Here is a 20,832-nt window from a genome sequence, read left to right as displayed (position 1 = left end):
ATCAATCTATTATTAAAACCAAACCAGTGTACACCCAACAATCATCAAAAAAAAGACGCTGCAAGTATAAAATGCAGAAAAGTTGCAAGAAAAAATTACGAACCTTTTTCCATGCAGTCTCAATGTCTGGCACTCTAGAGGCTAACTGTGGGCGCACAGGTTTCCCCACCTCAATGTCCTACAATAAAGGGGAAATTGCATTTCCATCTTGGAATCATATTTATACAACTTAAGATTAATAATTATGAAAAACAACTTGGCAAACCTCTATAATTTGAATTGATGTATATTCAAATGAGTCAAATTGCATGTACAAAACTGTAGAGAGAATTTATGTTACAGTTAGATTGATCAGACATCAAACACAAATCAAAGTCTTGACATAATAGAATTCAATAAAATTATACCTCTATAAGTAGAACTGAAACTGAAATAGGAACCTCGACCACAAAGTGTTGATGGGGAAGTTTGCACTTTAGTCAACGCAGAATAAATTAGACAAAGTATATCCTATCCTCTCTTCAATAAGGTAATCTCATATGCTATAGGACTTGACCAAATGAGATGACCTCAAAGTTTCGAATGTCAGGTTTTAACTGTACTTGGATAGACTCAGTGATAATGTGAATTGATGGTAATCACAAAGGGACTTACACATCTGACAAGCTAGTTTGCATCACATGTGGCAATCTAATTGACGCTTCACTTCTCAAACTGATTAAAATATAGAGGAAGAGGATAGCATTCAAAGAATCTAACCTAAATCTACGGACAATAACAGTAATGGATAATGCTGCAGATAGACAGATTCCTCACATAAAACAGATTCTTGCTTAACCAGAGATAAACTCACAACGCCACAAGAATATTGCAATCTCCAATGGAAAATGAGACATTTTTAGATCACGAACATACATTAAGTACCCAATTTTGGTGCAACTCAAATAAAAATCCACAATTAAACTAATAGCAATAATAGGCTCGGACAAACCATACACTGAAACTTACAATCAACAAATCCCCAATGGTATGAACCAAAAATCCATCCAATATCCTCAAACTTCACCACTAAAATCAATGAACTTTAACTAATTTGATGAAAGAAACCATGCAAACAGGAAAAGGCAACACGTAAAACACCATACTTCAATGCTTTATTCATTTGCTTCAACTGTTGGTACAACAATTCCTGTTCAGCAAATCCTACACAGATCTATTCTACTTCTAATTCTAAAAATCGGACCTGTGATAATAATTGCGAACTTTGTGCTTGAACCTCAGACTTGGCATAAGGATGATGATTTGGAAGCTTCCCCTTGAAACTCAGTGCTTGGAAGAGTTCATGGAAACTCAGAGGTAAGAAGAAAAAGTGGATTTCAGCATTCACTTGGAACATGCTCTTAACAAAACTCAGCATTTGGACAACATTTGGAAATTGGATACTTGCTATATGCCATGTTGCAAACTCGGCTTTAGGAACTATTTTGGGAATTTTTAGAATCCTTACAAAGTCCGAGTTTGTATTGACTTTGCTATCCTTCCCTGATGAAACTCAGACCAAGGACTGATTCTTAGAATTCCTTATTGGAAATCAGAGATGAGACTAGTTTTAGGATTCTCCAATCAGAAATTCGGAGGTAGGAAACATTTTAGGATTAAGGACCAAAACATGGAGCTAGGAAACATTTTAGGATTAAGGACCAAAACATGGAATTAGGAAACGTTTTAAGATTAAGGACCAAAATGAGGAGCTAGGAAACATTTTAGGATTAAGGACCAAAACATGGAACCAGGAAACATTTTAGGATTAAGGACCAAAACATGGAGCTACGAAGCATTTTAGGAGTTTGAACTAAAACGTGGAGCTAGGAAATATTTTAGGAATAAGGACCAAAACATGGAACAAGGAAACATTTTAGGAATTTGGACCAAAACATGGGTCTAGGAAATATTTTAGGAAATTGGACCAAAACATGGAGCTAGGAAAGAATTTAGGATTAAGACCTTATTCCTAATTTTAATGCAAATTCTGAGTTTCAGATTTTGACGGAGTACTTTTAGGGTGAAACTTGGGGGTAGGAAAACTTTTGGGAATAAGGCTTAACCCAAATTGTTATGCAAAGTCCGAGTTTGGAACTATCCTAACATTATTTCCTTATTCCTAAATTCTCTTCCAAGTCCGAGCTGGCCAATACATTGAGCAAGTTTGGCTTTGGTCCTTGTCCATTTGCTTGAATCAAGTTTGGTCTTTGAATGCCTTTGTCTCATCTTTTGAATCATTTTTTGTCTCCATTGCTCTCCTCCTAAATCATTGTGAGCCCTCACTTCATGTTTTCTCACATATCTAAGAAACTTTTAAGTGCAATATGGATAATTCCTAAGACACAAGTCCTAAGATTCCAGAGCTATTGAAAGTCCTTACCTTGATTCTCAACCTTACTTATCACAACACTACAAACCTCCTATGCTCCCTATTACACCTCAATGATGGTATGATGCATTTTGATCTAACCTCTCTCATTCGAGCAATCTTTGCAAGACAGAGCTATTGCAAAACTCCAACAAAGCAAGCGAAACAAAGGGGGTCCCTGTCGGAGACGTGGTGTGTGTGTGCAACACAACAAATCGCAACTCGGCTAGGGAAATGTTCCTAAACATTTCAAGGACATCGATCCAAATCAAACCCAGAATCTCTGGTCAACACTCTACAGACCAAGCTAAATGACAAAAAGACATTCAAGGTGAAAATGAAACCACAAATTCAATCAAGCCACAATGTTTGGAATATAAAGTGTGTACAATTGAGTTCATTCCAGCTCAAGGAGTGTTGGGATATTATTGTTCCGTTATGACAGGCTATGTAGATGACTCTAACTCCAAAAGTAACTTGGACATTTCCTTGCTGCCCATCAAGAGTCTATTGCCCCGACAAGATTGTCATTGTAATTCCCGTGAACATTGTTCTACTGTTAGTCAAACATCTAGAACGCTAATAGAATTGCTCACATCTTCCCTTTATAGGATTATTAATCCTCTTTTTTTAAAACAATACAACTTCATGCATTTTCTTTTTGATTTTGTATTTTATATTCATAAGCTATGAAGCTTATCACGGGTGTGAAAAATGTAATGGTCATTGAAGCAAAGCTTTAGATTTTTCACTCGGCATAACTTCCCCTTGATTGATCACAACAAACTTTAAGAAGATATTTAAATGTAAAATGTTCAATGATTGCAACATTGGTGACAAGACACAACAAGTAATGACATCTTCAAAATGAATAAGCTTTTTAACCAAATGAGCTAAATGTAGGGGCAACCATTAACTAAGTGCCCTACCAAAGTTGGTATCAAAGAGACACACTGAAATATATCCTTGACTTCATACACCAAAGCTAAGCAATAAACATAAACCTTTGCAAAAAGACAAAGGACCAAACCTTCTGAAAGAAAACCTAAACTAAAGTAGACTAAAGGAAACTACTCTATAAACTAAAAGAAACCTATACTAAGAACTGAAAACAAACTAAGCTAAAGACAAAAAAGACACCTAATCTAAAGCAAAAAGCAAGAAATCTAAGCTAACGACCGAAAAGCAATGTACTCTAGAACAGGAAAGCAAACCTAAAGAAACTATGTACAAGGAAAGTTTGACTGTACAAACTACGGACTACCTGTGTGAACCCCTAACCTAAGACGATTTCTCAAAATATGCAATAGTAACAAGATAAAGGACATAGTCCTAAGTTTGGCAGGTTTGGTAAGTTTGTCTTTGTATTCTGAAAGAAAAATTTCTAGTGGGCCACTCTCATGCTCAACCAGAACATCAGGCAATATTAGCAGTTGGGCTATTTCATTGGGTCCATGATTAATCCATATGCAATTCGTTTCCCCTAAACATCCATAATCAAATTAATAAGACTTAGAATTAATAGTACCAGGGAAAGAGACAACCTAATGTGTTTCTAAATCATGCAACAAATCTTGTTTACCATCCAACAATGTGTGATGTGGTAAGAGATCCTCGGCAGCTTCAGGAGGTCGCAACTGGTGGGGCAACATCCAACTTGCATTTGCAATATGTCAATCAATATCGTATTCATCAGTGACCAGTGCACACTGAAAATCAAATTCAAGTTTGAACTTAGAAGCATGAAACAGCCCATCCATTCGGGTGTCATTGTATTGTATAAACCATGCATCCTTGTGCAGCTTTGTAAGCATATCCTCAAACACTAAGGCTTCTTTGATAGGTTGATATTCAAATATAATCTCAGGATGCTCCTCTAACTTAATCTTCATATCATCTGCAATCTCTCCATCCTGACCAACAGGCAGGCCTTTACTTGGATCTTCCTCTTTTTTCTGTTGCACAACTGAATGCTTATCAACAGTGTCTTCCTCATGTAGTTCATCTAAATCATCTTCTTCCATACGAACCAACAAACCAATAAGCAATAATGGCTTAGGACATTCATCTAGGCTATGCAATTTCTTTGCAAAATTTTCATATTCCTAGCTATCATAAATGTTGACAGCAGCAATTTCTTGATTATTATCACAATCACCTGTTGCATCTTCAGCTGCTCTTTTAACTTCCGTTACAATGTAATTCTCTATTGTAAGGTATGTTCTCCAAATTCTGTCTGTAATGCATTCCTCTTCTGTGCTTGACTGCTGTAGTAGGCCCAACTAGATTTGAACTTGATTGATGGCTAGTTCGCATAATGAACAGGTAAACTCTGAGTGTGCTATATTGTGAACCTTGCACCAGCAAGGCAATAATATATTTTCCAGCCTAGGCCCATCTTCAACATCCAACTGACTCTCAATCCATCCTCTGAATATGGTGAATGCTTCATATCTAACTCTTTGAATACTGAAATCATCAATTTTTGCGAATACCGTTGGATTGGGTATCTCCCAAGAGAAGATCCTTCCTTGTAAGACTAACTCTACCCTTGACAAAAACGTCAAACAATTCAGCTCATCATCTCCAGCTGTATCATGGACTCTGCATTTTACCGTAGATGCAATTCAAAAAAATTCCTAGGATACAGCTATGCATTCAAATTCCTACAAAGCTGAGAAATATCAATCAAAGAACTACCCCTATGATAGGCTTCAAGAAACGGTTGCCCACACATTTAGACTCAAAACTTTTTGGTATTTTAAGATTTTCTACTTTTTTGGTATTTTTCTGATTTTCTGATTTTTTGGACTTTTCAATATAGAAGATATCTAACATATCTCAAATATAGCATTTGAAAGCTCATACTAGACTTAGCTTGTTACAGACCTAAAGGCCCTATATATAACGCCAATTCTCTTTGATGGGGAAGTTTACACTTCTATCAATGCAAAATAAAATAAACGGAGCATATCATTTCCTCTCTTGAATAAGGAAATCTCATTTGCTGCAAGACTTGAGCAAATGAGATGACCTCAAGTTCAAATGTCACGTCTTGACTATACTTGGATAGACTCAGTAATAATGTGATTTGCTGGTAATCACAAAGGTCCTTACACATCTGACAAGCTAGTTTGCATCTAATATGGCAATCTGATTGATGCTTCACTTCTCAAACTGATTAAAATAAAAAGCAAGAGGATGGGCCTCAAAGAATCTAGCATAAATCTATGGACAATGATAGTAATGGCTAATGCTACAGATAGACAAATTCCACATACAAAATAGATTCCTACTTAACCAAAGACTCACAATGCCACAAGAACAGTGCAATCTACGAAGGAAAATGAAAAAAATTCAGATCATGGACATACATTAAGTACACAATTCTGGCGCAACTCAAATAAACATCCACAATTGAACTAACAGCAATAATAGGCTCAAACTAACCATACACGGAAAGTTACAATCAGCAAATCCCCAATGGTATGAAGCAAAGATCCATCAAATATCCTCACACTTCACCATTAAAACCACTAAGCTTTTAACTAATTTGATGAAAGAAACCATGCAAACAAGAGAAGGCAACCAGTAAAACACCATACTTCAATGCTTCATTCATTTGCTTCAGCTGAAGGTACAACAATTATTGTTCAGCAACTTCTACACTACTCTATTCTACTTATAATTCTACTAACTTGCTAGCTACTACTACTCCCTTTACAAATGGAGAGAACGACTCCTTTTATAGATATTACATTTTACATCAACGGCTAGGATTAAATCCCATGAATAGCCCAGATCTTTCTTCTAGAAACCCTAAACAATCTTAATCAATGATTCTAACATCCTAATTGTTTCCACTACAGGACAAGATTTACACGTTTCCCAAGATGAGATAACAACCTTTTGTCACAAAAGGACAAAATGGTTAGCTGGATAAATAACTAACTTTTGACTTTAATTGTATTATATTAAATTTAACCAAAAAGTTGTAATTTTTACAATAAATCATATTCCAACTCATATCTAGTTGTCATCTCTCTGCTTCTCTATATTTCTTGTAGCATTTCTCTGCAATCAGTCACAATTTTCCAGAAATCTAGAAATAAAATCCTCTAGAATCCTTCCAACTTTGTAGCACGTCCTTTATTAGCAAGTGTTGGCCAATATCCTCGAATTCTTCCTCGATAGAGCCATTTTTGTGAGTATGTTACTCTCAATCTTCTTTGGAAAGACATCATCTTCAAAATTTTGATCTCATGTTTCCCACTTTGTCTTGGTAGTCTTCTTCAAACTGCTTCCTTACTTTGACTACATCTTTAATCTATGCTCTATATTCTTCATCTTTTGGCACCTTTATGTCTTGGAACTAACACAGTGGAATCAAATGGGAATTCTTGGTTTCAGACCTGGTTTTTGAATTGATTATGGAGTCTGAATTTAAGAATATCACTTAGAAGGCCTAGTTTTGAAACTCGGATCTGTGATAAGAATTGGGAACTTTGTGCGTGAACCTCAGACTTGGCATAAGGATGATGATTTGGAAACTTCTCCTTGAAACTTGGTGCTTGGAAGAGTTCATCGAAACTCGAAGGTAAGAAGAGAACGTGGATTTCAGCCTTCACTTGGAACATGATCTTAACAATCCACATTGGAAACTCGAAGGTAAGATCATGGTCATGCCTTCCAAATCACTAGAGGAGAATTGGAGCTATCCCGAAAACATTCAGGCTTTGATAACCAAGAGAAGTAAGATGTTTGAGAATCCACCTCCTAGTAGACCTCCTGAAAGAGGTGCAGAACACATCATTGAGCTTGAAGAGGAGCTAAGCTAGTTACGACTACTCCCTATCGGTACCCCAAAAAGCAGAAGGATGAGATCGAGAAAGCAATCCAGGAGCTGCTTGACATGGGTTACATACGGCCAAGCAAAAGCCCATTTGCTTCGGCTGTTGTCTTGGTGAAAAAGGAGGACGGGACCATGTGCATATGCGTGGATTACCGGGCCCTGAATCAGAAAACTATAAAGAATCGGTATCCTATTCCGAGAATTGATGAGCTACATGGTGCAGTGTTGTTCTCAAAGATCGATCTCAGGTCGGGGTATCATCAGATTAGGATGAGAGCTTCAAATGTGGAGAAGACTGCTTTCAGATGCCACTTTGGGCATTTTAAGTTCCTAGTCATGCGCTTTGGCTTGACTAGCGCCCCTACCACATTCCAGTCGTGCATGAACAAAATCTTCCAAAAACAATTGAGGAAGTTTGTGCTCATATTCTTTGATGACATACTCATACTCAGCAAATCTTGGAAGGAGCACTTGGATGAAGTATTGAGCATACTGGAATCCGAGTCCCTGTTTGCCAAGGAGTCCAAATGTGAATTTGGAATGGAAGAATTGTTCTACCTTGGTCACATTATCAGTGCAGGAGGTGTGAAGGTAGACCCTGAAAAGATTAGAGCTATCATTGATTGGCCTCCTCCTGAGAACATAACACACTTAAGAGATTCTTAGGTCTTTGTGATTTTTATCGTAGGTTTGTGAAGGGATACTCTCAGTTGGCTGCCCCCCTCACAGATCTTAAAAGGAAAGGAACTTTTGAGTGGTCAGAAAAGGACCAGACAGTATTTGATCAGTTTAAGGGGATCATGAGTTCCTAACCTGTTTTGGCTCTATCTGATTTCACCAAGCCTTTTGAACTGCAATGTGATCCATCAGGAGAAGGTGTTGGTGCAGTCCTCATGCAAGACAAGCATCCTATAGTCTTTGAGAGTAGGAAGTTGAGAGGGCCTAAAAGGCTATATTCGATATATGATGAGGAGATGCTTGCCATAATGCATGCCCTTGCAAAGTTCAAGCAATATCTTGTGGGGAGTAAGTTCGTTGTTAAGACTGATCATAATAGTCCTAAACATTTCATGCACCAAAAAGACTTGAACGAAAGGCAGCAAAAGTGGGTGAGTAAGCTACATTCTTACGACTTTGATATTGAGTATGTCAAAGGAAAGAATAACATTGTGGCTGATGCTTTGTCCAGAAGGCCCCATTTGAGCTTATGTGCGAGCTTACTGCTGATTGGAGGGAGTTGTTGCTTGCTGATTATGTCAAAAATCAGTTTGCAACCAGCATCATAGAGGGTACTTTTCATGATGAAAAGTACAAATTGGTTGAGGGGTTGATTCTATACAAGGGAAGGATCTTCGTTGTGGTCGAATCTAAGCTGAAGGAGAAGATTTTGAAGACTTTCCATGACATTCCCCTTGCTAGTCACCAAGGTTACTTCAAGACCTACAGGTTGATCCGAGAGAGGCTTTCTTGGAAGGGGCTAAAAAATGATGTTTTGAGGTACATTAAGGAGTGTCATACATGTCAGAGAAACAAAGATGAGCACACTCTGCCAGCTGATTTGTTACAACCCTTGCCCATTCCCAGCCAAAAATGGGAAAGTGTATCCATGGACTTCATCACTGGTTTGCCACAGGCTCAGGGGAAGGATAGTATATATGTGGTGGTGGATAGACTAAGAAGTTTGCTCACTTTTTTGCCATCACCAACTCATTTACAGCAGCTCAAGTTGCTGAAGTGTTCTTTCGGAAGGTGTTCAGGTTACATGGATTGCCAAAGAACACTGTGAGTGATAGGGACAGCAAGTTCCTAAGTGCTTTTTGGCTAGATATTTTCAGATTATGTGGTACTGTGCTCACTCCAAGCACAATACCACCCACAAACTGATGGGCAGACCGAGATAGTGAATAAGTGGTTGAAGGATACCTTAGAAACTATGTCTCGAAGCAGCAGAATACTTGGGTGAGATGGCTTCACCTAGGAGAGTATTGCTACAACTCCTATCACATGTCTATCCGGATGTCACCATTCATGGCACTATATGGTTATGAAGCTACTAGCTTCGCTGACTTGATATTTGGTGATAGCAGAACCCCTCAAGCGAAGGATATGATGCAACAGAGTCAAGATATTTTGAGGTCCTTGAGGGACAATCTCAAGCATACGCAGAATCAGCAGAAGTTCGTATGCTGATCAGCAGCGAATTGAGCACACCTTTGAGGTGGGCGACATGGTTTATTTGAGGCTCCAACCCTACAGACAGTCTACTCTCAAGAAGAGTGGAGTTGAGAAATTGAAACCACAATTCTATGGGCCTTTCAGAGTCAATAGGAGGATTGGAGAAGTTGCGTATGAGTTTGAACTACCGGTGAGCAACAGGATTAATAATGTATTTCATGTGTCTCACCTTAAAAAGGCTCTTGGACATAATGTTGTTGCTTCGGCAGAGTTACCTCCGCTTGATGAGGAGGGAGAGTCAGTTTTGATTCCTGAAGCTATCCTTGATTTCAGGGAGCGTTCTTTGAGGATAAGGATGATCAAGGAATACTTGATCAAGTGGAAAATTTTGCCAGCAGAGGATGCTACGTGGGAAAATGAAGAGATTTCACTGCATCCATCCTTACAGTTGCTTGAGGACACGCAATTTTGGGGAGGACGGACTGTAATGTCCCCTTCTCAATGATGTGCTTTCAGTGGTCCATTGACCTATCCCGGAGACTCGTAGGCTATGTGGAAAGGAGAATTAGGATTTCCAACGTTGGTGGAGTTCTGCACAAGCTTTTTAGGATTTATCAGGAGGGAATTCTTCAGTTCTATCTACGGTTTCCTTCTGGGTTTTTTATTAACTCCAGGGTGGCATAACATACATTGGATTCTTTGGTGAAGCGAGAACTTACTATTTTTAGTAAGTTAGGCTTTGGCTATTTGGATGATGTTGTCTTACTGAGCTTTCTAAGCTCTTTCTCTGGGTGCAAAGATCATGCTTTTCGGAGGAGTAATTCATGACTTACTATTTTTAGTAAGTAGCAATATGGAGCATTTCTATTTTTAGCAGTTTGGACAGGGTCCTAATCCTGCAACAGTTCAGTGGTCTTCATTGCTCACCTTCATCCTAGATTTTGTTAATAATCAGCATTGGAGTCATAAAGGATTTAATTAAATATTATTTCCTTATCCTAAGGTTTAATATTTAATTAATTTTATGATTTTTATTACTGATTAATGACTTTGAGAATTGTGCATAACATGATGTCTCCTAAGTTGCTAGGCAAATTGTTTGTCTCTTGAAGGGGGGCGCCAATATTGAAAAAGGAGATTTTATTTTATTCAACAAAGTATTTGCTAAGTCATAAATCGTGATCCTTGTTGGCTAGGCGTGATTTTGACTTGAAGTATGGCGCCATTTTTGGGTCCACTTTGGTAAATGAAATGCAATTGGGAAAGGTGAATTTGGGCACCATTTGCATTTGAATTTCAGAGGGAAAAAGCTATAAATACAAGTGTTTGGCCTTTTATTTGCTATCTTGAAAAATTGCATCGTTATGCTGTCAGTTTGGCGAATGAACTTGAAGCTTCGGAGTGTGGCTCCCTAGTATTGTCAGTTTCGTACTTGAGACATAGTACCTAGCTAAGTGGTGTATTCTTGCGACATTTTCAGTGCGCATTTTCAGTATTTTCAGTGTGTGGTGTGTTTTCTGGAGTTGCTGGTTTGCTGTGGCTGAAGCAAAATTTCGATCATACCTCCCTGCTTGAGCGACTTATCATTCTAGATACTGGCTTGAACCTTTTCTATGCTATTGGCGATATATGTTGCAAGTTTGCAGCCCCTTATTTGGAGTTTTAGATTTTATAATACAAATCGAACTTTTCTAGCTTAGGCATGGGTTTTGGGAGTGCATTGGGATGCGTGTAAGGTGTTTTGGGGTGTTTGGTAGCTCTTTATTGGTGTTTTCTTAGTCACTTGGTGTCTAGTGTCAGTTTGGGTGTGTTGTGGGGTGTGTGGAGTGAGTTTGAAGAGAGTTGGAAGCTTTTTAGTGAGTTTATGTGTTGTTAACTTGTTGGTTATGCATTTCCAGCCTGCTGTCCCCTCACTGCATAAGTGGTTGAGTGATATTTGTTGTAATGATCCTCCCGCTGCATAAGCGGTCGAGTTGAGATTGTTCGATGTGTTCAGTCCTCCCGCTGAAATATTGCGGTAGAGTGATTTGCATTTGGAGTATAATTCTCTTGGCTGGTTTACCGCCAAGTTCCTTGCTTTCCCGTTGGATAAGCGGAAGGGACTGGCTTGCCACCCGTTATTGTATTCAACAATTCAGCAAATTATCACTAACGATCCCCTGCTACCGCATGCTCTCACCCTCCCAGACTGGGCTCTCGATGATCAAAAGGTGTAGGGTTCATTCCAGTTGTTTGGATTTCATTATTCTAACCATAACAGATGATTGGTGTGGTTGTGATATTGCTTTAAAAATCAAAAAAAATTTGTGGGAATATTACATGTTTTTTCACATATCTAGGAAAAATTTAAGTGCAATATGTAAAATTCCTAAGACAGAAGTCCTAAGATTCCAAAGCTATTGAAAACCCTTACCTTGATTCTCAACCTTACTTATCACAACACTACAAGCTTCCTATGCTCCCTATTACACCTCAGTGATGGTATGATGCATTTTAATCTAACCTCTCTCTCATTCTAGCAATATTTGCAAGACAAAGCTATTGCAAAACTCCAACAAAGCAAGCGAAACAAAGGGGGTTTGTGTCAAAGATAGGGTGTGTGTGTGCAATACAACACAATGTAAAGTATAATTTGGAAAAGCTGGATACTAGCATTAAACATGCTAGATTCCCATACTAGGTAGTCTGGTAGCCATATTGAAGGGATATATATTCTAATGAAATTTTACCTAATTCTTGTAACTCTTACACAGTGGGAAATTGTCATGCCCACCTTAATGAAGAGAGCATATTTTAATGTTTTGATAACTTTGGAGCATGTAGAATTTATAGGCCCACTTGTTAATAGAAGAATATTCACAAAATCATATAACATGAAAAGATTGAATTCAGTTGTGCCTTTATATAAGACTAGATACTTTCACATGTCTTATTTGAGAACTATTTTAATTAGGAGTAATTTAACAAATATACTTCAATGTTATCAAGGCCTTTGCAAGTTATGTAAAGATTTTTTGTGGACATGATCCTAGAATAACATGTATAAAAAGGGGGATATCATGAATTAAAATGAATAGTATTATATATTTGTTGCTAATTCTTGTAATATTTTGTATCCAATGAAATACAACAATTTCAATTACTACAAGATCATTTTAAACTTGCAATACAAGTGGCAATTTATTTCCTTATATTAGGCCCCCGTATGTGATGGAATGCTCAAGGTTTTATTGTGAGACTCAATTATGGACAAGGATGAGCCCTAACAAAATCTTAACTCAAAGGTGCAATAACATGACACTTTTTTCTTTATGAATTACCATTTTGTGTCTAAAGTGTGTGCTAGCAAGCACTACCTAGAAAAAGATTTATGTAAATTTAAATTACTTTTGTGCTTGCACTATAACCATTAGCTTAGTTGGATATAATGGTTGAGTGATAAATGATAACATAGTACAATATGATTTTAATACTAAGTTCTATTAAGCCATGTAGAGTAATATGACATTATCCTATTTCATGCCAAAATTGGTCAATGGTCATTATTTAAAACATACTACTACTATTATTATTATATGGTTGAATCACAAAACACAATAATAAAATGGTGCCTATGACTTATGTGCAATTGAATATGTAACTTAAACTTAATTGCAAGGAGATGTCATCATGATATAGGTGGAAAATGATAGATACATGTATGGTGTTATTAATAGGGTACTAGAAGTTGTATGTTATCCTTATTACACAGGTAATTGGCAAAAACTAAATGAATGATCAAAATATCATTTATAGACTTACAAGATCAATGTTTCCATAAAGAAAAAGTTGACAACTGAAACAAAATTAGAAACAAAGTAATGTTTACAATACTTTACAATATTGACCATTAATAATTAATAACTAAGATATTATTCTAATACCCTCCCTTAATGGTCAATCTGTCTACGACACCAAGTTCTCCCCTCAACTTAACAAACTTATCCATATGTAGGGCCTTGGTGAGGATATTTGCAATCTGATCCTCAATAGAAACATACTGCAAATCCACGGATCCATCTTCAACCAACTTAAGGATGAAGTGACAATGAAGCTCAACATGCTTAGTTCACTCATGGAAGACTGGATTTTTGGCGAGTTTGAGCACCCCTTGACTGTCACAGAAGAGGGATGTAGGACCTGCTTGAGACATCTGGATGTCTGAAAGCATCCTTCAAAGCCAAACTGCCTCACAAGCTGTGCTTTAACTGTTCCTCAATATTCAGCTTCTATCGAGAAAGAGCTACGACCTACTACTTCTTACTAGTCCAAGTGACAACACTTGTGCCCAAACTGAAGACATACCCGGATGTGGACTTTCTGTCATCAACAGACCCTGCCCAATCTGAATCTGACAAACAGATGAGTCTGGGATCTTTACGCCATCCATAAAGGATACCAAACTCTGAAGTGCCCTTGACATAGCGCAAGATCCGCCTCGCTGCAACCCAATGATCTGATGTAGGAGTTGTCATGAAGCGGGATATGTAACTCATTGCATAGCTCAAATCAGGTCTAGTGGCGGTGAGATATATTAAATTGCCCACTAGTTGCCCGAAATCGGATTCATTCTCAACTGGAGAACCGGATTTGGCCAATAACTTCAGGCATTTCTCCATAGGTGTGTTAGAATGACCGGTGGACAACTGGGAGGGGGGGGTGGATCAGATGTCAACAGATTATAAAACTTAAGCACACAAAACCTTTTACCGGAATGCATAAACCAAATACTGAAATAGCAAAAATAACAATTAAGTACAAACATAAATCACAGAACAATTACCAACCATCCATAACACAGAACACCACGATTTGTACGTGGAAAACCTGGTGAAGAGAAAAACCACGTTGGGAAGCCTACCCACATGCAAGAAGGCCAACAACCTAGAGCGCACTGCTCATCACAAAAGGAGTCTCACAGACTACAAAATAAATCCAAACTACAATCCGGAAAGATGAATGATCAACAACACCGGAGGATAAGAATTAACAGGTCACCGGTATGTTCTGTGGATACAGAACAGCAGGACTCCCACCGGATAGAGATGCAGTAACCATGTGAAGAGATGACTGACAATGAATGTGCCCACACCGGATCACATGTGCCAGTTTGAAGATATGCTGCACAAACAGGAAAGCCACATGAGTGCATTGCAGGATGCAGATGAGAAGGTATCACTCCACCGGTAAGTGGAACTTATCTCCTATTATGCATAGTGTGCATCATAGTTCTATGAGATAAGAAAGGTAACGTAAAGGCAGGTGTTTTAAAGGCTCACACCGGATCCATCGATGAATCAAAGGGATGCCTCAAGTGTATGAAATCAAGGATATGCACTGGACCGACATAGAAGGCATATTATGCCACCAGAACAGAAAAGGAAGAATAAAGAATTGATGAGTTTGTCACTTTGACAAACCAATTGAGATATGGTCTGGACTAATCAAGAAGGAGGCAAAGTGGAGCAACTGCAGAGAGTGTATGCAACCGATATGCAGATGCCTTAGATGGAATTAGTTGAAGATTGATCACATGGTGTCATCAGAATGGCTACCAGTAAGCATGAGAACCGGTAAGGAAGCAAGAGGCTAAGAGATGTGCTTCTAACTGATGAGAATGAGCATGCTATGGATAGACATGTCTGGCGACTGGTTAAGGTGTTCCACCGGCAGTTTAGCAAAGTGCAGACATGAAGGTTAACCGCTAAAGTGTGAGATACCGGCAGGGTTAGTGAACCAGCAGAAAAGAAGAACCGGTCGAGTGTTTGGTCAGTGATCCTGTCTGAACCGACACAAAGGTCCAAGCTGGCAGTTGCTCGACAAAGGTGCCACGTGGAGTCAAGGTGGCGGACTTGCATGCAGCGGTAGATGGAGTGTGCACCGACGAGGTTGTTGCAGAGTTGGTCGATATTAATGGTAGACCCCGTAAATCATGGGATGTGTTGCAGAGGTGTGCGGCTCAAGGAAGGTCGAACAGAGATGATCGAAGAGATGCAACGATCGATGCAGAGTCTCCAGATGCAGAATGAAGTTGGTGATGAAATCTGTAGAACCATTTATGGTGATTGATCTAGTGTCTTGCTGACTGACTGTTCGTGTTTGCTAAACATAGCAAACGTGTTTTTGAAGGCACGTTAATGGCGGTGATGTGTAGAAAGCTGTCTGGGAGATCAAATCGAATAAGATCTGATTGGATTTGGTTTGCCTCAAGGTTGATGAGGAAACCCTAACCGCCTGGAATTCGAATTGGCTTTTGGCGGGAAGATTGGGCTGTAAATATGCAAGCCAAAGATATTGTTAAGTGTTGCTGAAGGGGAGAGTGTTACTTCTGCAAGTAAGAGAAAATCAGTCAAGTACTCAACGAGTATCTGAAAAGAGACTGAGTGTGTGAGAGTGAGAATCAGGTTGAGAGGATCAACCGGCAACGGTGCGGAACCGATAGTCTGCAAGTGAGTTTGTGAGAGAAGTATACCGATGGTTACTAAACCGGTAGAGAAGAGTTGCAGAAGAGTGCAGAGTAGGCAAGAAGGAACCGGTAGAAGATAGAACCGGTGGAGAGTAGCAGAGCAGTTGAGAGAAAAGATAAACAGCAGAGAGTACCGGCAGCGACAGAGAGAGAACCGGTAGAGGAGGAGAAGAGGTTGAACCGATAAGGTTGCAGCAAGAGATAAGATTGCAGCAGTGTTTGGGTGAGGAAGAGAACCAACAGTTAAATGGATAGAAGATCTAGCAAAGAAATTTAAATAAGAGTTACAAAATCCATTTGTAACAACGCTATTAACTTATAAATGATTATGTTTTGTATTCACTGAGTTGGAGCTCGGTGCAAGGGTTGGTGTTCCTTGGGTTGGTGCCCTAAAATCAGGGGTTGGTGCTCCTTGGGTTGGTGCCCTAAATCAGAAGTTGGTGCTCCTTGGGTTGGTGCCCTAAATCAGGGGTTCGTGTCCTAAATATTGTAATCAGAGATTCATTGTGAGGCTAGATTGGAGCAGTAGTCTCCAGCAGCATTTATCACCGAGCTTTTTCCCATCTTGGGTTATCCTCGTATATGCTGGTGTTATGTGATGTCCCTCTTGTGTGAAATGGAAGTCTACTAGTCCTCTCTAGGGTTTGATGCATGGATGTCGGTTGTTAATGGTCTCCCTAGGAATGTTTGTCCTCCCACCGGTTCTGAAGAAGAAAGAAGATGCATGTGCAATGAAGAAGCTATGAAGGCCATATTCAGTGGGCTCACCGGTGATGTTCCCTCACAGGTGGATAAGTGCAAATCGGCAAAGAGTCTATGGGATAGACTAAAGAAGCTTTATGGAAATGAACCCTGGACCACTGGATCAGTTTGTGAGAGTGAGAAGAACAATGCAGTAGACACATGCACAGACGACAGAAGTAGATCAAAGTGTTGCAGTAGCAATGGTGATGAGGAGACTCATCTTTTCATGGCCCATGAGACAGATATTGAGTATCACACATCAAAAGGAGATAATGTAAATGGATCCCACCGATATGATGTGTTTGGCAGTGATGATGAAGAAGAAGGTGATAAGACAGATAGATCTAGCCAGCAAGATCTATTTGATAGTGAAGGTGAAGAAGAGGATGAGGCAGAAATTGATCTTGAAGGAGAGCTTGTAAATACACTAGAAGAACTCAGAAGAATAAGGAATGAATACAAGCTATTCATGAATGTTGCAGTGGTGGAGCAGAACTGGTTCATAAAATGCCTTGAAGAATTTGAGAAATGTATCTCAGAGTTGAAGTCTCAAGAAGAAGGTACCAAGGAGTGCCGGTGCAGTGATCTAGCATATGAGCTAGAGGTAAAGAATAAAGAATACCAACAGCTGCTTGGAGAGATGGAGATTCTTCGAAATGACCTTGAGAAGTGTCAGGATGAGCTCAAGGTGAGAATCCGGTTTGATGGCAGCAGTCATGCCTTGAACAAAATGTTGAAAAAGCAAAAGCATGCCAAGGACACTGAAGGATTAGGAAGTGGTGTCGGTGAATGTTCCACCAACAAGAATGTCCCTCACAATGACATTCTGTTTGTCTCCTCAAATAGAGAAAACAAGGGACGGACCTTCACAGTCAAAAATGCTCACCGGAAGAAGGTTGACCTAAATACAACCGGTGAAGACTTGCAAACAAGAATGAAGACCGGTGTTGCAAGGAGGAACAATGTAGATCCCAAAGGAAAAGGGAAAATGGGAGAAGACAACTTCACCGGAAGCAAGAACATGAAAAGACAACAAAGAAGACTCCCTACCAGTAGAAGACAAGGAAGTGCTACTGCCCACAGGACAAAGCCAGTGTGGGAGAAGAAGAGAGCAGATGGAAGAAATGCAAAGAATGGACAACCTAGAGTCCATCCCTGAAGAAGCAGAAATGGAGATAATAAACCGGTACGCATGGCAGAATAAATTTGTAATTCATATGCCATTCTTTACCGGTTACTGCTTTGCATGTAATGGTTATGTTCATAGGGCAGAAGAATGTAGAAAGAGATCTAGAAGGAATAATCTAGGATCTCACAAATATCATGCATATGAGCATAATGTATCGAGGTGTAGATACATGCATATTCCCTCTTCTGGTTATGCTAGGAAGAATCCATTTGCTGTTCCTAATAATGTAAATAATGTTTCTTATAATTGCAATGGAATTGGCTATAGAAGCTATGAATGCAGGAAGAACTTGCAGTCACATAGAGGTCGATATAGCAACTTTGCTCTGCAGAAAAGTGGATACAGAGCATATGGAAGTCAGAGACCAGCTTGGAACCAAAGGAGAAATGTCCCTGTAGGAGCAAGAGGTCCACCGGTTTCGGTTGCTCCACCGGTTTCGGTTGCTAGTCACAGCAACATGACCAAGAGAAGATGGTCAAACCGGTATGCTAAAAGATTCCCCAATCATGAAGTTGGGATGGATATTGTATGCTACTATAGCACTATTTTCGGTTGTGATGCAGTGTCCAGAAAAGAAAAGACCTATCAGCAGAAGATGGTAAGACCTGCTCCCAAGTCTGCAAATGGGAAGATGAATGAGACCAAGCAGATGTGGAGGAAGAAGACCATGGACCGGCACTGTGCATTCAATGCACAAGTGATATCTCCTATGGCTTATTGGAGATGCAGGACTCAGGGGGAGTTACATATTGACCTGATCATTCACCCCTTGGTTGAAAGGAACAAAGGACATGAACAAGCTACTGCCAGTAAGAGGAAGAAAATGAGATGGCAGTGTGTGTGTAGTAACCGCCTTGACAACACATGGAAGATGGTTTACTACTACATGTGAAATGAATGGTAGCAGAAGTGATTGGCACCGAGAGATAAAGGTTAAGAGGAAAGTGTCCCGGTAGAGATAAGAGACCGGTATGTGTAGCATGTTACCGCCACGGATGTTGATCAGTGTTGTAGGTTATGTAAGTCAATGAGTTGAGGGATCATTGCAATAGCCCCGGTAGCATGGAATGTGAAGTTATGTCTCAAGTGGTGTTGATGAAAACCTGAATGACATATGTTGGCCAGGCAGTTGATCATGCATACTCGCATGTTTTTGGGCTAACCGGTTTGATCTATGACTTGATGATGACATTGCATGGCATTGTGTAAATCCAGGATCATGTCATAGGTTGTGGTGAAATAATGGAGCTGAAAGATCATCAGATGATCACAGTTGCACAGCTCAACCGGTATATGGAGATGATTGATGCCCCAGTATTGCCTGACAGGCATTGAGGACTTGAGATGTATAACTCAGGGGGAGTTCAAGTGCTTATGATGCAGAGCCGGCATGCTTGAACTTGTAAGGAGACTGACTGCCCAAACTGCAGATGTTGGAAATTGCAGTAGGAATACCCAGGAGAATTTCATGATTATGGGTATCTACTTGTCATTTGGTTGGTTGTATCTATAGTACAATCACATTTGATTCTAAAGAAATTTGGGACCAAACGAGAGGTGATGCAGTTTGACCGGCAGGTAAATAGTATTCACTAACACATCTTTCTGAAATTGAGTGCTTTAACAAATAGTATCAGATTTGCATACTCAATTGGTGTCAGTTGATGGTTGAGTCCTCCATCTCAAGTGCTGCTCCTTGAGAAGATGTAACCAATGGTATCAAAGGAGGAGATACATCTGGTAAAGAAAAAGGGGAGAAAGATTTTTGGCAGTGCCACGTAGATACAAGGAGGAGTGAGACCCTGACAGTGCCCTTTGCCATTGTTGTCAAAGGGGGAGAAAGATTTTGTAGCATACCGCATACTACATGTGTGAGAATCCATGGATTACACAAAGGGGAAGATTTGGATCACACAAAGGAGGAGAAAGACTATGTAGTATGTCAGATACTACATGAGTTGACATCAATGCCAAAGGAGGAGATTGTTGGCATTGTGTTGTCATTGATGTCAACCAGTATAGGATGACTACCGGTATAAGAGATGTATGTGCAACACTGTCATCGATGAGTACAGGATGAGATATCTTTGATATCACCTTGTATTGCAGAACACCGGTAAGGTAAGCGAGAGAATGTCATTCAAATGAATGACTATTGGAGTCACCGGTACACAAGTAAGTGTTTGACTTAAGTGGACGAAATGGACATGATACCGGTACAGTGTATCACCGATAAGGAAAATATGTCAACCGATAAGTGATGTGTTGACAGTGAGTAGCTGCCAACCAGCAAGCTCTTGACCAGTGTACAAGCAGGATGAGCAACGTGCTTGAGTGGTTGTTTGTGATGAAGAGGCAGAATGTTACCTAAATCACATCAACAACGGAGGAGAAGAATGAACAGGTCACTGGTATGCTATGTGGATACAGAATAGCAAGAATCCTGCCGGATAGGGATGCAGTCACCATGTGAAGAGATGACTAACAGTGAATGTGCCCACACCGGATCACATGTACCTGTTTGTAGATATGCTGCACAAACAGGAAAGCCACATGAGTGCATTGCAAGATGCAGATGACAAGATATCACTCCACCGGTAAATGGAACTTATCTCCTATTATGCATAGTGTACATCATAGTTCTATGAGATAAGGAAGGTGAGGTAAAGGCTGGGGTTTTGAAGGCTCACACCGAATCCATCGGTGAATCAAAGGGATGCCTCAAGTGCATGAAATCAGGGATATGCACTGGACCGACATAGAAGGCATGTTATGCCACCGGAACAGAAAAGGAAGAGTAAAGAATTGATGAGTTTGTCACTTTGACAAACCGGTTGAGATATGGTCTGGGTTGATGAAGGAGGCAAAGTGGAGCAGCTGCAGAGAGTGTATGCAGCCGGTATGCAGATGCCTTAGATGGAATCAGTTGAAGGTTGATGACATGGTGTCATCGAGAT

The 20,832-nt window shown here is 39.7% G+C and overlaps 1 protein-coding gene across 5 annotated transcripts in view; it reads right to left on the bottom strand.

Annotated features, from left to right (window-relative positions):
• The window catches only part of LOC131034286 (DNA ligase 4), a 308,263-nt gene that overhangs the window by 185,973 nt on the left and 101,458 nt on the right, over window positions 1–20,832 (bottom strand). For all 5 annotated transcript variants that reach the window (XR_009103768.2, XR_009103769.2, XM_057965753.2 and 2 more), the window contains exon 5: window positions 104–178. Coding sequence is in view for 3 of the 5 variants with exons in the window: in XM_057965753.2 (XP_057821736.2) it covers window positions 104–178 (75 nt within the window). In the remaining 2 variants the exon portion in view is untranslated. The remainder of the gene's footprint in view (window positions 1–103; window positions 179–20,832) is intronic.

The sequence above is a fragment of the Cryptomeria japonica genome, chromosome 5 (genome assembly GCF_030272615.1).
Source record: "Cryptomeria japonica chromosome 5, Sugi_1.0, whole genome shotgun sequence".
In the NCBI taxonomy this organism is placed as follows: Eukaryota; Viridiplantae; Streptophyta; class Pinopsida; order Cupressales; family Cupressaceae; genus Cryptomeria; species Cryptomeria japonica.
This window is presented reverse-complemented; position numbering and strand designations above follow the sequence as displayed.